We start from the raw sequence: 13,378 nt of genomic DNA on the forward strand, positions 1-13,378 counted from the left end.
GAATCTGTAAACTCAAACACGCGATCTCAAATCATATTCCTGAAAATATCTTCATATTCACAACTTTTTAAATCATTTAAAAAATTTGTAAGAACATCTAAGATAATTATACGTGTATAATGCTCACTTAGACCTTAGTTCTGAGATGATTCATAACAGCTAAGAATGCATTTCTGAGAGAAAGCAGAGACCTTTATGATCAGTATATTAGTTTTAATCCTTGGAACCAACATTCCCCCTAGACATGCATAAATGAGGCATCCTTTTCTCTCAAGCTACTTCCAACCCCAGTCAGAAAAGTGCTTTCTTACCAAACAACCAATACACTCATTAATGCATATAACACGGTGCCTGGGCACGTAGTAACTGTAGCTCAGTAAACGCTAGCCATTATCATCGTTCTCCGTAAGACCTATCAGAAATAACCAGCACATTCTGCACTTCCCTACGCTCCCATCCTGCACACTATGCCACGACTTCCAAGTACAACGGTAGGATGACAAAAATAAATCAGATTTTATCTAAATAGTTTAATTTGTCATAAAATCTAAATGAAGATATCAGGGTTGAGTTATTAATTCTCCACCAGTCTTATTTAGTTCCAGAGCAAATGGTATTTTTGAAAGTGGGCCCTGAAATAAAGTTCTCTCAACTAAAACCTGAGAAGTAAGAGTCTTTCATGAAGCAGAAATTTTCTGATCTTGATATGTACTAATAAGTGAATGGCTGTCAGAATCTAAGAAAACACTTCTTGTGAATAAATTTCTGGTCAAAATCTTCAATTCTTTCTCTCAATATTATTACCCTGGCTGACATGAAGGGAACTTCCAGGCCACCTACTGAAAGGAATTTGATTCAACAAAAAGTGGCTAACCTGAAGTGTGTCTAATAAAACCAGACAAATGCCAAACCTCATAGAACATACATAAAAAGGACAGGTAGGAAAACTTCCTAAATTCTGTTACTGCAGCTGGAAGGGGTTAAACACAAAGACACTGCTTGGTCAGAGACAGAAAGCTTTTTAAGATACATATTAATCTTGCAGGTAGGAAAGATTAAAAAGAAAAAAAAAGAAAAGAAAAAAGTGATAACATATTTCTTGAGCAATATTTACCAGTCATGCTGCTGTCTCTGTTTATCCCATTATGAAGTTTACAGTGAACAAACGCTGCATCAAATAACCATGATCCAAAGAGATTCAAGATGCTGTTAACCTTTGGTCTCCGAGGGGCAGGCAGTGGCCGGGGTTCAGAACTTGTCTGATTGGGACTTGACAGAGGAGAAGTGGAGGATGTCTGGTGCTGAACTTTCGAGGCATGAGCAGTACTAACCTGTTACAGGAGTGTAAGAATACATCCACACTCAAGAAAAATGTGAGAAAACACCAGGACTTTTTTAAACGGATAGCAGCTTAACAAGTCAACTTTACACAGCATAGTAACAGAGATGAAAACCCTTACTGTGCTTGTCTTCATGGTGGCCTTATTCACAGTAACAGCCCGGTGCCTCCGGTTATGTGGTGGGGTGGTATTGACAGCAGTGCTTTGAGGCATACTTAATCTATTCACGGGCGTTGGAGGAGCACTGTCCGATCGGGGTCTAGAAATGCCTTTTAAACAAAGACCAACGGAGTTATTCTTCACAGTTCCAAACACGTGGTCAGAAAAATCTTCCTCAAGCAACACCAGCGAAGGCTCAGGACAAGACTACAGCAGACACCATTAGTTGCCTCCCAATATCCATTCACTCTTTCTTCCTGATTACAGAATACAAGTTTCAGCTGGACACGGCTACCCAAAATACACGACGACATGTTCAAGCCTCCCTCAGAATAAGATGTGGCTATGTTCTGACCACAGAGAAGTGGGTGATTGTTGGGTGCGTCTTCCAAGAAATCTCCTTAAGAGGACCAATCAAATGTAGACTCTCCTCCCTTCCTAATTCCTGAACAGGATGGCTGGAACTCATTCAACCATCATGGACCACGAGAGAGTACACAAAGAATGGGGAGCCAAAAGACCAAAGCCTTGGGTCCTTTGTAACGATGGAACAGCTACAGTGGCCCTATACTACCTAGCCCTGGCCTTAACATATGCGAAAATAAACTATCTTGTTTAAATCTCTGGTACTTTGGGTTGCTATGTGGCAGACAAACTTAATTTGAACTATTACCTATGAAACATATTAACAAATGCACATAACAGATGTTTTAGAAAATAACAGATATTAAATATTACTGCCTTTCGACAGATTAAAAAAATTGAGTTTTCATACTCTTAAAATGTGAAACAGTTTAAAATAATGGCTCACAAAAGGTATAACTTGCTTATGACACACAGAAGAATGATACCTAATGAATTTTAATCTGTATTTTCTTAGATTACCAGTGAGAATGAACTTTTCTGCAAATCATTTATTCATATTCTTTGTCCATTTATCTACTAAGTCTTATTCTTTTTCTTAGCATTGTCTGATCTGTTTATATAAAGACAACAAAAGCTTTCTAGCTTTTACATTTCTAGCTATTACATTTATTGCAAATAATTTTTCCTACTTTGTTATTTGTCATCAAATCTGGTGTGTTGTTTTTTTTCCTTTTTGGCTTTCCATAATAGTTTCTAAATCTAGACTCGAAAGTTATCTACATGTAGCTCTCCAAACATTTAGCAACATACACAAAATTCACCTAAGAATGCATCCACCAGACAGCTGATTCCACGCATGGCACGAAAAAATATTTGAGGCAGATGTTTAAGGCAGGGATACTGATTCAATTCTTGTGGCATTCCGCTCACATTTAAGAACTGTTCCTGAAATTTGGGAGTAGAGCTTATAATGGCCGGGTTACTCAAATCCACGGGATTACTATCAAAAAAGAGAAAAGGAATTAATTACACAGAAAAACTTTCTAATTTTAAAGGAAATAGAGAATGATCCCAGAAAAAGACATTTTTAAGAAAACTGAAAGATCAAAAATGCAAACTAAGAACTGGGAAAAAAGAGAATGGTTCACAACCCTAATTTATAAAAAGGTCACATAGAGTAATTTAGAATCACCAATACACAAACAGAAAAATGAGGCCAGTCGAACCAGAATGAGAGGAAATGAGAATTAAGGCAGTATGCAACAGAACAGAAGTTACACACAACAGAAGGATGTGGCTAGTAGAGAAAAAAATAGGAAGCAATGAAACTGAACCGAATAGAATTATTAGAAAGAAAGAGAGAGCAGGAAGCAGCAATTTATCCTTCTGTGTAATTTTAGTGTATGCCTCAGTGACATTTCAAACAAGGACACTAGAGAGGCCCTCCTAGCCAAGCTGACCAGACACAGCACTGGTCACACACAGAAGCAAGGCAGTCTCCAGTCCCCACAGAATGCAACAAAGTCCTGGGAGAGCTATGATCTAAGCTGCAGCAGTAGGCAAGAGAACAAATGTCATATGTACCACAGGGGACAAGCTTCCAGAGAGTGCAGACCGAGCACGGCTGAGGGCAGCCTGCCTCTGCTGAGACAGGGACAGCAGGAGCCACGTGATGCAGATACGCCTACTGTCCCATGTGGCTCCACCTGAGGCCTGTACTTAGGAGCCACACACTGAGTGCCAACATGAGAGCTACAGCACGGTTTCTGCCCTAAGACACTGGATAAAAAGCAAACGTGACACTAAATAATAGTACCTTAACATATGTAAGAAGCGAAACCACGTCTGTGCCACACACTCGTTATCCATTTCAGGAGGGATCAGACTGGCATCTTCATCAGGAACTTTAAATGGAGGAAATGAAGGACCATACGTAAAGCGTAGCAATCTAGAATAGAAAAAAATTGCACACCACCAAGTTCATTTCTTAACAGAGTGAAAAATATATTCAAGAATTAAAATATGATAAAAGAGGGGCGCCTGGGTGGCTCAGTTGATTAAGAGTCCGACATACGCTCAGGTCATGATCTCACAAGTGTGTGAATTCGATCCCTGCGTCGGGCTCTGTGATGACAGCTCAGAGACTGGAGGCTGCTTTGGATTCTGTGTTTCCCTCTCTCTCTCTGCCCCTCCCTGACTCACATTCTGTTTCCATCTCTCTCAAAAATAAACAAACATTAAAAAAAAGAGGTAAGAGAAATACAAGAGAAAACAGATGAAATGTGTATCATATGTAACAAAAGATCGATGAAAACCCTTACTGACAAGAGAGAAATTAAAAGGGGATTTCCAATTTTGTAAAAGATTAAAAAACTTTTTCAAATATTTGAATAATTTGTTTTTAAAATTATTACTTATAATTTATATATTTAATTTATATTTTAGGTTATGTACCTATAATTTATAAAACCACATATACATGTTACACATTAACATTATGTATCATTAAAATCTAATTTTACATATGTAGCTTTATAATATATAGTATGCAATATATAAAATTGTACAATAATAGCCAAATTATGGAAAGAGCATAAATGTCCATCAACTGATGAATGGATACAGAAGTTGTGGTTTATATATACAATGGAATACTACTTGGCAATGAGAAAGAATGAAATATGGCCTTTTGTAACAACGTGGATGGAATTGGAGAGTGTTATGCTAAATGAAATAAGTCATACAGAGAAACACAGATACCATATGTTTTCACTCTTATGTGGATCCTGAGAAACTTAACAGAAGACCATGGTGAAGGGGAAGGGGTGGGGGGAAGAGAGGGAGGGAGCCAAACCATAAGAGACTCTTAAAAACTGAGAATAAACTGAGGGTTGATGGGGAGTGGGAGGGAGGGGAAAGTGGGTGATGGGCATTGAGGAAGGCACCTGTTGGGATGAGCACTGGGTGTTGTAAGGAAACCAATTTGACAATAAATTTCATATTAAAAAAAAAATCTAATTTTATACATGTAGCTTTATAATATACAGTATGCAATATATAAAATTGCATATGATACGCTAATTTTATGTTAATTTTATAATACATAAAATTACAAACCATATATCAATTTATAAAATCATGAATTATTTTTAAATGTTCATTTGTAACTAATTGCAAATAATTATATAGTCATATAATATTCAACTTACGTTATATAATTTGTTACAGAATTATAAGATAAATAATAAATTGTCATTTAAATTATTTTTAAAAGGTTCATCCCACTGCAAACTCCTTCAACACAACTAAGCTATAATTTTTTTAATGTTTATTCATTTTTGAGAGAGAGCAAGTGCACAGACACGCGCAAGAGTGTGAGAGCAGGGGAGGGGCGGGGGGGTGGGACAGAGGATCTGAAGTGGGCTCTGCAATGACAGCAGAGAGCCTAATGTGGGGGCTCAAACTCAACAACTGTGAGATCATGACCAGAGCTGAAGTCAGACGCTAACCAACTGAGCCACCCAGGCGCCCCACAACTAAGCTGTAATTTATCCATAATAACAACTGCTATATAACTTACATGAAGTTCAGAATTTATAGTGTACCTTAAAAGTAATTCAACAATTCAGTTACTTAATTTATTAGTACTATTCCAAATGTATTTAAACGGTTCAAAGCCCTTTGACTCAATTGTCTTCTATCTAGAAATTATACCTTATATCTAGAAGTTATATCTAGAAATAACCAGAATATACACACACAATGTATATTCACATCAACAATATTTTTCATGTTTTTTATTTTTATTTTTGAGACAGAGAGAGAGAGAGAGAGAGAGCAAGCACACACAAGCGGGGGAGGGGTAGAGAGAGAGGGAGACACAAAATCCGAAGCAGGCTCCAGGCTCTGAGCTGTCAGCACAGAGCCCGATGCCGGGCTCAAACTCATGACTGCGAGATCATGACCTGAGCTGAAGTCAGACATTTAACCCACTGAGCCACCCAGGCACCCCAACAATATGTTTAAAGTAAAATACTGGGAACAACATAAATATCTAAACAACAATGAAATGGTTAAATAAATTACAATTCCATTTACATAATGAAAAACTACAAAGCCATTAAAAATATGACCTTGAATATACTTAAGTGAAATAAGTCAGAGAAAGACAGATACCATATGTTTTCATTCATATGTGGATCTTGAGAATATTAACAGAAGACCATGGGGGAAGGGAATGGGGGAAAAAAAGTAAGTTACAAAGAGGAAGGGAGGCAAACCATAAGAGACTCTTAAATACAGAGAATAAACTGAGGGTTGAACGGGGGTGGGGAGGGAAAGTGGGTGATGGGCCTTAAAGAGGGCACTTACTGGGATGAGCACTGGGTGTTGTATGAAAACCAATTTGACAAAAAATTATATTAAGAAAAAAACCAATGAAAACAGTAACAAAACACAAAGATAATATAAATTTTTTCTACTATTGCAAAAATAAAATATCTTGAGATTAAAGAATGAAAAAGGCACATGTAATTAATGTGGTTAAGAATCACATTTAAAAAAAAGCAAATAATGGGGCACCTGGGTGGCTCAGTCGGTTAAGCATCCAACTCTTAATTTCAGCTCAGGTCATGATCTCACACTGGAGACCAAGCCCCACATCAGGCTCTGTGCTAATGAAGCTTGCTTAAGATTCTCCCTCTCCCACTCTCTCTCTCTCTCCTGCTTGCTTGTGTGTGCATACCCATTCTATCTCAAAAAAAAAAAAAAAAAAAAAAAAACATTTAAAAAAAGCAGGTAACAATACTACATAGAATAATCTTTTTTTTATAAAGAGAAATGGAAAAAATACATTAAAATGTTAACACTGGTTGCCTGTAAGTGATGGGTACTTTTCTCTGTCTTCCAAGTTTTCTATTTTGAGAATGTATTGCTTTTAGTGTTTTTATGTTTGTTTGTTTGTTTGTTTGTTTTGAGAGGGAGAGAAAGAGCACAAGCAGAAGAGAGGCAGAGAGAGGGGGGAGGGAGAGAGAATCCCAAGCAGGCCCTGTGTTATCAGCGAGGAGCCTGATGCAGGGCTCAATCCCACGAACTGTGACATCATGACCTGAACCGAAATCAAGAGTCCAGTGTTTAACCGACTAGGCCACCCAGGTGCCCCCCCAACAATGTATTACTTTTATAATCAAGATAAGAAGTATTATTTAAAAATAGATTTATAATTTTGACATTCACTAGGGTATACCAGAATCAAAAGAATATTCCAAAACCTCCATCTTTTAATTTAAATAATGATAAATGTATAAACATTTTATTAACTCAGAAAAGACCAATCTACCTTCTGATACATAATGCTACCTATAAATTATTTGTTTCTGGGGCAACTGGGTGGCTCGGTCAGCTAAGCATCTGACTTCAGCTCAAATCATGATCTCACAGTTCTTGAGTTTGAGCCCCACATCAGGCTCTGTGCTGACTGCTCAAAGCCTGGAGCCTGCTTTGGATTCTGTGTCTCCCTCTTTCTCTGCTCCTTGCCCACTCACACCCTGTCTGTCTGTCTGTCTCTCTCTCTCTCTCTCAAATAAACATTTTAAAAAATTAAAAATAATTAATTAATTAATTAAATTTGTTCCTGTCTCCACACTGCCTCCCCCGACACCACACCTAAATCAAATCAAGTCTCTAGATCTAACTACCAGTTGACAGGAAATACAGAGGACAGAGGAACATATTAACACAACTAGGACATAATCAAAAAAATTCAGAATGTGAAACATTCTAAAAACCCAAGTTTTTCAATAACAAAAACTGCAAAGAAATAAAAATGAGAGAGTAGGAACCTATAGTTTAAGATAGGCTTAAGAAACAGGTCAACTAAATGTAATAAGTGAGCTCTTAGTTGGGACTCAACGGAATCAACCACAGAAAGAAAAAAATTAAGGCATTCAAGGGAAATTTAAACATCGAATGGCTAACTGATATTAAACAACTGTGTTAACGTTTTTTTAGGGGTGATAATAGTACTGTGATTGTGTTTAAAAAAGAATCCTCATCTTTTAGAGTTACATATTAAAATATGCAGAGTTGAATTGAAAAATCAAGCCTGAAAAAAAATAAAGCCTTATTACTCACAGAACAGTGATAATATTGTATATAAATGGTAAGAAAAGTAAAATTATTATAACAAACTACTTTGGTTATAGTACAGCACATTATAGTATGGTCTCATTTCTGTAAAACTATGTATAAACATATATAATAGGATTTCTAGTGAACTTAAAACTTTTATACCTTTCTATAGTTTGGTTTAAGTAATAATCATGAATATTTTAGTAGTAAGATTAAGAGTGGGAGTCTGGCAAGGGAGGTAAGGTGCAGAATTTATCTGCTTCTCTATATTTGCTTAATCTGAAAGGTTGTAATTTAATAGGCACTAGTCAAAGTGCTATATCTATTTTTATTTTCTTTTTAAAAAAAAAATTTTTTTTTTTAACATTTATTTTTGAGACAGAGAGAGACAGAGCGTGAACGGGGGAGGGTCAGAGAGAGGGAGACACAGAATCCGAAACAGGCTCCAGGCTCTGAGCTGTCAGCACAGAGCCCGACACGGGGCTCGAACTCACGGACCGCGAGATCATGACCTGAGCCGAAGTCGGCCGCTTAACCGACCGAGCCACCCAGGCGCCCCTCTATTTTTATTTTCAAATGTTTTTTAACGTTTATTCCTTTTTGAGAGACAGAGCATGAGCGGGGGAGGGGCAGAGAGAGAAGGAGACATAGAATCTGAAGCAGGCTCTAGGCTTTGAGCTGTCAGCACAGAGCCCAACGTGGGCGAACCGTGAGATCATGACCTGAGCCGAAGTCAGGCACTTAACCGACTGAGCCACCCAGGCACCCCTGCTATATCTATTTTTAAAAAGCGGCTCGATTCTGTACCTAAAATACAATAACAGAGACAGGATACAAGCTTTTTACAACATATTCCATGAATCCCAGTAAGACAGAAGTAGGGGAAAGCTGTCTTAGGCCAGGCGGATGAAGGAAGGCAAGTCAATGATGACAACCTACCTTGATGTGAGTGCACAGGTGACCTTGCTCCACTGCTCCACCACTGCTGGGTGGTGCCTCCAGTTTGCCACCATCTCCTTGGCTGTTTTCCAATAAGGAGGTGTTGGGAAGCACCGAGTACAAGCTAGTAACCAAACCTCAAAGAGAACACCAATCAACTTCTCTGCTAGATTCTCAGCAATGCCACCTTACCAACAAAAAGAAAACAACTTTGGCATACTCATTTTTAAAGAAAAATCTTTAATTCAATGATTTGAGATAAGTGGTCAAAAAATTAAAATAACTACAATGTTAAGTTCTGACTTTCAAATAGCTATTTAATTAGTAAGAATGAGAAACTATTCTTAGGAACTCCTATGAAGAAAATCATAACAACATCAACCAATGATCATTTATTAAGTTTTCAAGTCACAGGGCACCTGGGTGGCTCAGTCAGTTAAGAGTCCGACTTCGGCTCAGATCATGATCTCACGGTTCGTGGGTTCGAGCCCCGTGTCGGGCTCTGTGCTGACAGCTCGGAGCCAGGAGCCTGCTTCAGATTCTGTGTCTCCCTCTCTCTCTGCCCCTCCCTCATTAACTCTCTCTCTCTCTCTCTCTCAAAAATAAATAAAGCATTAAAAAAGTTTTCGAGTCACCCTGCTCATTTCTTATCAAAGATCTTAGTCTTCCAGCAAGTGGACAGGACACAGAGGAGAAGGGAAAGGACAAACGTCTATGATGTGTGACTACTGGGTCCGTTTCTGTGCCGACTGATTCATGTATACGACCTCACATATTCCTCACATTAATCCTGCAGAATAGGTATTTATATCTTTTACCAATTGTTAGTTATACCCATTTTGAAGAGGAGAAAACTGAGATGAGAAAATTTAAGTATCCTGTCCAAGTTTACACAGTCAGTAAGTGAAGGAATCAGAGCAAATAAACACCCAGGTCTTTCTACCTCCAAACTTTGTTATAAAACTTTCAGGTGTTTGAAAGCTACTCTTCAAGGGAGAGAGGGACAAAGAAGGGAGCAAAAGGACCGATGCTGGGCAGGACAGAGCCTCAACCACAAAACCAGACCTGTCCCTCTGTCCTGAGCCCTGGAACTAGGGAGAAAAACAGGGGTCTGTACTCTGTATAACTCCACAAGGCAAACTTGGGATTAGCAGGAAAAGTTACAAGAATGTGTATTTCAAATGAACAAAAATTAAATTTCAACAATAAGCCCCAGAAGGGGAGGAACTGCCCGCTTTGAGCTGCTGAGACCCCTGGCACCAGGACTCCGCAGCAAAGAGCCAATGAGTCAATGACTGGCCAGCTACTGTCAGTAACAAAGTATTCCTATTATGGGGTCAATAGTGGAATTCTGTGATTTCCTTTAGGTACTTTCCTGGACTGTATTGGGGTGAGATCACAAGCACACGTGCATGTCCGTTGGCAAAGAGACTACACAGATGAACAGGGCAACAAGGGAACCCAGTACTAAGAGTATCGACTTCCAATCTGGGTACGCTTGCTACAACATACAAGGCAGGGCTTCTAAAATACAATCTGAAGGTGTAAAACGGGAGGCTTCTTGATGTCCAGGTAATGAATGGCAAACTGTCATACTTCCAGATAGAACACTGAAGATTTTGTAGATTTCACTTGCTGAACAAAGTATCTTCTGTAGCTGTCAAGTTTTTAGTGTCTACTTTGATAACTAATTTGTAATCAGGTACAGTGCTTACAGGTTCTACCTTAGTTAGTTGTTCCTTATATAAGCTCTATCCTAATATACTAAACAAGCTACTACTCCTATCATTATCAAATACGCATTAATGCAGAGGCTCTCCCCACGTTAGCAAAATCATCACTGAAGGTAAAGTAACTTCATATTATGCCTGTGAGGGCTTCCATTCTAAGAACTGTTATTTAACCTCGGTTTGCCAAATGCCATGCCAAAATGTAAATCCCCGCTGAGTCTACACATCGTTGAGTTTAAAGCGAACTGTATCTGGAGCTTGGAAATAAACTAGAAAAAAAAAAAAATAAACAGACCTTGAACAGTTGGCGGGGCTAGAAGAATGTCATTAATCTGCAGAAGAAACAACAGTAAGACTTCCCACGTTTCTCGTGCCATGATGGATGACTCACGGGCCAGTTTCTGAATGGCTCTCAGGACCTGTAAGCATAGTCGGATCTGACTGGAGCCCTGTTCCTGTCTGAAGAAGAGACAGATATCACTGACAAGCCTTGAGGAAAGAGAGCAACAACTTAAGGACAGGCAACTTATGTACACGGCAAGCAATGGTCCAGCGGCACTCCCTAAGAGCATCAGAAGACAGGGCCAGGTGCACCCTCCTCGGTTCAAAGCTATTTCACCATCACACAGTCTGTCACCCCGGGATCTCAACCAACCACTTCTCTGAGAGCTTGAATAGCTCCTGGGGAAGGAGGGGAACACTAGAATGTAAGCTTCCCCTCTGGATTTTCTAAGTCTAAAATGTGCCTGGCACGTAACAGGCACACCATTTTCTGATGAGTGAATGCGTTAATACCCACAGCCACTTCTGTTGCTCACACTGAAGCAGAATGGCCTTTGTATCCTTTTTAAAATTTCTTAAATACACATTCACAAGAATTCAGAATGTGCATTCATAGTGCTCACAGTCCGTCTGAAGCTAATGCCTGCTAGAGAAGAACCTACAGACCCAATGAAATACTCTCACAGGTCACTAAAACCGATGAGGTATGGAGGCAATTGCCTCAGAAATGAGCACCTGCTACTGCTGTTCTAATTAAAAAAAAAAAGGGGGCAACTTAACCTAAGATGGTGGTTCCCAAGATACTCTAGAAAAGTTTTATAACTCTTTAGTCCACAAGTGCATTTTTTTTCCCAAGAGAATAAAACAGATCAAAGTATTGGGGCTAGAGTTGAAGACAGAGGTCCAGGCCCCAGCCCCTGATCCCTGCTTTCCAAAGCAGACTACCTGAGAATTTCAAGAGTAGCAGGAAACTCACTGCATAAGTGAGTGGTGAGTTGGCCTCCAGACCTCCTACGTACAACCCAAGACAAGTAACTAATAGTATTGAAATGAATCCTGAGGACAAGTTTCTATATTATGACTCATGTCACAAAGAACAGATAAAACATGAGTAAATCAGAGTAGACAATCTCAGAGCTTCCTCAAGAAATCCAGAAAATAAAGTGAGTGGCCTTAGCACTCCCACCTCAACCTTAAGATAGAAGATTCTCAGATTCTGGGCCATGGCACAGAAAACCAGACACTTACTTTACAGTTGCAAACCAATGACATTCCTAAGTTTTTCCTAAAGAAGTCAGACCTAGAGCAAAATGAGACATTCACCTAGGAAAAGGCAAGAGCCCCCAAGAGCAGGGAGATGGCCATGTTCAGCTGGAGGTGAATCCAGTTCACGTGAAGCCATGGAGGCTCCAGTTTGTGTCTGTAACTCTAGCTACTTGAAGAACAGTAAGAAACTATACAATAGCTATATAAATTTCTTCTGGCCATACAAGAAAAAGTCCAGCAGAAGAATCAAAACAGCACTGGGGCTGACACTCTTCCAACTTAGTGATAATACTTTAAGCATCCCAAGTGGTAACCTAGGCCTACCGACCAATTCCAGTTATCTGCCCAGTGGTACAAAAGGAGACATCTGCTCTGTAGGTACTGTCCCCTCATTAAGAAGGCCTAAACTCATAAGCAGTGTCCAGGTTTCTATGGCTAAGGGAAATAAGGTCATCTTTACTAAAAAATAAGTAGGAAAGTCTAAATACCAGAGATTTTCTGTTCCCCTCAATATTTTCCAAAACAACTTATGATCTTCAGAAAACCTGTTCTGAGAACAGGAGCTGGTGAACTATAGCCCATGGTCAAATCTTGTCTGCCATCTGTTTTTTTTATTAATAAAGTTTTATTGGAACACTGCCATGCTCATTCATTTACGTATTATCTATGGCTGTTTTCTCTACATCAGCAGAATTGACTAGTTACAACAGACACCATATAGCCCACAAAGCCTAAAATATTTACTATCTGGCTCTTTATCAAAAAAGTTGGCCAACCACTGCTTTAGAAGAATATTACATTTTTAAACTACAATATATTTGCGCAATGAAAACCCTAATCGATTTTAAAAGATGGTTCACTGTTCACTCAATTATGCAAACAAAAAAGAGATCAAACTGATAGGCAAAAAGAGAAAGGTGATCCCCACTCTGACTTATCTCTAGCAAAGTGGTAAAAACACTTTGGGTATCACTTTTATAACAACAACTAAGTAAACTTGATGACAATTTTGTGATATGGATTAAAAAAACCTGATACTTCCAATAAAGAAAGGTGAGATCTGGGCACCTGGGTGGTACAGTCAGTTAAGTGTCTGACTCTTGAGCTCAGCTCAGGTCATGATTTCACGGTTTGAGTTCGAGCTCTGCATCGGGCTCTATGCTGATG

General features: G+C 39.0%; 1 protein-coding gene across 4 annotated transcripts in view; it reads right to left on the reverse strand.

Moving 5' to 3' along the window:
* RALGAPB (Ral GTPase activating protein non-catalytic subunit beta) overlaps nt 1-13,378 on the reverse strand; it is an 88,496-nt gene that overhangs the window by 55,072 nt on the left and 20,046 nt on the right. For all 4 annotated transcript variants that reach the window (XM_007077716.3, XM_007077715.3, XM_042980417.1 and 1 more), the window contains exons 4-9: nt 10,959-11,122; nt 8,934-9,120; nt 3,682-3,813; nt 2,687-2,865; nt 1,461-1,609; nt 1,115-1,331 (exon numbers count right to left, since the gene is read on the reverse strand). In XM_007077716.3, the coding sequence (XP_007077778.1) occupies nt 1,115-1,331; nt 1,461-1,609; nt 2,687-2,865; nt 3,682-3,813; nt 8,934-9,120; nt 10,959-11,122 (1,028 nt within the window). The remainder of the gene's footprint in view (nt 1-1,114; nt 1,332-1,460; nt 1,610-2,686; nt 2,866-3,681; nt 3,814-8,933; nt 9,121-10,958; nt 11,123-13,378) is intronic.

The sequence above is a fragment of the Panthera tigris genome, chromosome A3 (genome assembly GCF_018350195.1).
Source record: "Panthera tigris isolate Pti1 chromosome A3, P.tigris_Pti1_mat1.1, whole genome shotgun sequence".
Taxonomy (NCBI): domain Eukaryota; kingdom Metazoa; phylum Chordata; class Mammalia; order Carnivora; family Felidae; genus Panthera; species Panthera tigris.